At 42.0% G+C, this 3,869-nt stretch overlaps 1 protein-coding gene across 1 annotated transcript in view; it reads right to left on the minus strand.

Annotated features, from left to right (window-relative positions):
* Positions 1–323: 323 nt before the first annotated feature.
* Positions 324–3,869, minus strand: part of MORC1 (MORC family CW-type zinc finger 1) — a 136,825-nt gene continuing 133,279 nt past the window's right edge. The window contains 1 exon segment of the mRNA XM_006759570.2: positions 324–999. Within this exon segment, the coding sequence (XP_006759633.1) occupies positions 847–999 (153 nt within the window). The 3' untranslated portion in view covers positions 324–846.

The raw sequence follows: 3,869 nt of genomic DNA on the forward strand, positions 1-3,869 counted from the left end.
TTAATTACCATGTTTGTCTATTATTAGATAGGATAATGATTTGTATGGTTTCATATGCACTGATTTTACTTGAATGGACTCACAATACTGGTAAAAACATGCCTCTTGAGAAAACTATTAGACAAGCAGGGGGTGAAGAATTTGCACCATATTCCTACTTCACAAGTTCTGAATTTTATGCTTTGTGCATGTACATAAAATTAAAATATACAACTCCACAAATAAATATTAAATATTTATTGTTTTTGTACAACACAACAGACATTTCTAAACAAACACAAAAAAAGCAGTTATCAAAGAAAATGTAAAAACACAATGCTTATATATGTTTAATGTGCATTCAAGTTATACTTAGAAGAGTGTTTCTTTTACAATAGCACAATAAGAAAATTATGATCTATAGTATAGCTCAAAGTCTTTTGAAGATTTGTATTTTCTGCTGAGTATGGGCTGTAGTGGAGAAAGGGCACAATCCTTGTCTTTCTCAACACGTTTCAGAAGGAGGTGATTCTGTAGTTCTGTGTATATTGATTTTGAAAACCACTGTTTTCCAGTTTTTTAAGTAAAATCAAAATTTAAGCCTAAGTGGCATTTTCATCTTTCTTAGTTGCTCACCTGGGAATTACAGAACTAGAGAAATAGTTCCTGAAAGAACGGAAAGGGTTAGGGAGTATGACGGGGAAGTATGTAAAGTGTTAATCACCCTCCATTTCCAAAGTATAACTAGTACAATTTCTTCAGTGTCAAAAAGGACAAACTTCACAATAACAAGAGGAAATATTTTTTTGAAAATAAGTTTCCTTTTTCTTATTAGCATTTTAAAGAAAGGAATGACTTTTCTGATTTTTAGTTTTGAGAAGTACTTTCATTGTTCTCTAAAGGGAGACTATGTCCTGCATCTGTACTTCCTTTATTGAAAGTATTCCCAAAAAGATGATCTTCTTTAAGCAAAGCTTCTAAATAACTGTCAATCTGCTCCATGTCTCCTACTGGACCTCCCTGGAAAAGAAAAGCAACAGTCATAGCAGGGAAACAAGGTAGAACTATAATCTGGGTGGCCTCTGAACAGTCTTCTCTATGATTCTTCACAACCCACCTTGCATCTGAAAAATGCTTTTAACCTTTCAAAATGTTTTCACATTTAACTCCATTTTATGCCTGTAAGGAGTTAGAAAGTTTGATCATTTTTTCTTCTTTATCGGAGGTTAATTTCACTGTTGTTTTTTCCTTCTATTTAATTACTTGTTTTATTCCTAAAGCCCCATCTCATCTTTCTCTATCATAGGCTTTTACCTCCCATTTTAAAAATACATGAATCTTTCCAAAACCAGTTTAGCTCAGTGGATAGAGCGTCGGCTTGAGGACTGAAAGGTCCTAGGTTCAATTCCGGTCAAGGGCATGTACCTGGGTTGCAGGACCATCCCCAGTAGGAGATATGCAGGAGACAGCTGATCGATGTTTCTCTCTCATCCATGTTTCTAACTCTCTATCTCTCTCCCTTCCTCTCTGTAAAAAATCAATAAAATATATTTTAAAAATTCATGAATCTTTAGCCTTATAAGCAAAACAGATGACTAGGAAAATTTTGACTTCTCTGTTTCTCCTCTTTCCACTGCAGCATCTTTCCCTGCAACGCTTGGCTTGCTGCCCGCATCTGCTCCCTTTTCTCTCTTCCCCCCCCAGATCTCTGAGTTAATTTCATGCTCTTCTTCCCTGGACTTCTTAATCCATGAACAGCTGAACAAATGCTCCTTCTTTACTGACCTAAATCTCACTCCCCTCAGGCCCAACCATGGGATCAACCTGCTCTCCAACTGAGCTGATGGAAAAGAGAATTTTTAGGAAGGACCTTTCAGAAACAATCCCACTCTTATTATTGTTCCCAACAAGTGTGTAACACCACCATCCCACTTTCTCCATCCCTTATCTGATTCCATGCTTTTCTCCCTCTGCCCTAGATCTGCTCAGTCCTCTAACAAGACTAAATTGTGTTAAGTCCCAGCTTTGTGATGTAACCCTGTTCCTGAAGACAGGTGTCCACAATATTATCACCGACCCTGGGGAATGCCCTGTGTGACCCTTTCTGACACTGACCATGCTCGGCCTAGTTGGTAATCCTCTGAATACTGCTCTCTACCTGGCGGACTAGACTTCCTCCTAGAACTTTCGGTGGGTTCCCAGCTTCTTCATGTGCCTGCCGTGTCTGCTGGTGGGTCTACCTCACCTCGAGTCCCTGCTCTATTCCACTGCAATTGCTCTGGCAATCAGAGACAGTAAAAATGGAAACTTCAAGTGGGGGTTGAGAGTAAATATATTTGGGCAGAAAACGTTTGAGTCCCTCTCCAATGATAGTAGATAAAGAGTGTCATACTCTGTGGGCTAAAGCATTTTGTCTCCTTATTAAACTTTGAGAAGAAAGCAAATTAAATTAGTATAATTACCCTATTTTAGGGAGAGCCCAGGGATTTGGCATAAAGAGCAAATTAGCCCAAGCTGGTTTGGCTCAGTGGTTGGAGCATGGTCCTGCAGACGGAAGGGTCCTGGGATTGATTCTGGTCAAGGGCATGTACCTGAGCTGCAGGCTAGATCCAGGCCCCATTTGGGGCACTTGCGGGAAGCAACCAATTGATGTGTCTCTCTCTCTTTTTTAAAAAAATATATATTGCATTAATTTTTTTACAGAGAGGAAGGGACAGGGATAGAGAGTTAGAAACATCGATGAGAGAGAAACATCGATCAGCTGCCTCCTGCACATTCCCTACTGGGGATGTGCCCGCAACCAAGGTACATGCCCTTGGCCGGAATCGAACCTGGGACCCTTCAGTCTGCAGGCCGACGCTCCATTCACTGAGCCAAACCAGTCAGGGCTTGATGTGTCTCTTTACTATCAATGTTTCTCTCTCTGTTTCTCCCTTTCCCTTCCATTCCCTCTAAAAAATCAATGGAGAAAATATCCTTGGATGAGGAATAACCAAAGAAAAAGAGAGAGCGAGAGAGAGTGAGAGAGAGAGAGGAAGAGAGAGAGAGAAATTATTCTTTTTTTTTCTTAGCCAAATACATATTTGCTATTCTGAGAACCAACAATTTTTATGAACTTTTCTGAGAAAGAATGATATTCAATTTCTATGATATAGAATTTCTTTGGTCTCTCTAGTTTTCCTTCTTAGTTAAACAGTTATTATGACTGAAACTTTACCACATGCCAGGCTTTGCATTAGACCTTTTGCCCATAAAAATATTTCCCACCCTTTACAGCCACAAGAACCAAAAGGAGCTCCACTCACATCCCACTCTTAGAGAAATAAACCGACTTGAATAATAGGCTCATTTAGTACCACTGATAGAAGCACAAATGTAATTACCATTATGTGGAAACAGTTAGCATTAATTGTCCTTTATATTTTAACTAGAGGCCCGGTGCACAAAAATTTGTGCACTCGGGGGAGAGGGGGGTCCCTCAGCTCGGCCTGTGCCCTCTAGCAGTCTGGGACCCCTCAGGAGATAATGACCTGCTGGCTTAGGCCTGCTCCCGGGTGGCAGAGGGCAGGCCCAATCCCTACGTGCAGCCCCTGGTTGGGCTCAGTGCAGGGCCGATTGGGGAGTTGGGGCGCTGCTCCCTGTCATGCACAGAGCAGGGTGATCGGGAGGTTGTGATGCCACCCCCTGTCACTCACAGAGCAGGGCCCATCAGGGGGGTTGGGGTTCTGTACCCTGTCATGCACAGAGAAGGGCCAATCAGGGGTTTGGGGCGTTGCCTTCTATCACCCACAGAGCAGGGTCGATCAGGGGGTTGGGGCGCCACCACTCTCACACTCAGGGCAGGGCCGATGGGGAGGTTATGGCTCTACCCTGTCACCCACAGCGCACGG

This window comes from Myotis davidii, unplaced genomic scaffold (assembly GCF_000327345.1).
Source record: "Myotis davidii unplaced genomic scaffold, ASM32734v1 scaffold16, whole genome shotgun sequence".
NCBI lineage: Eukaryota > Metazoa > Chordata > Mammalia > Chiroptera > Vespertilionidae > Myotis > Myotis davidii.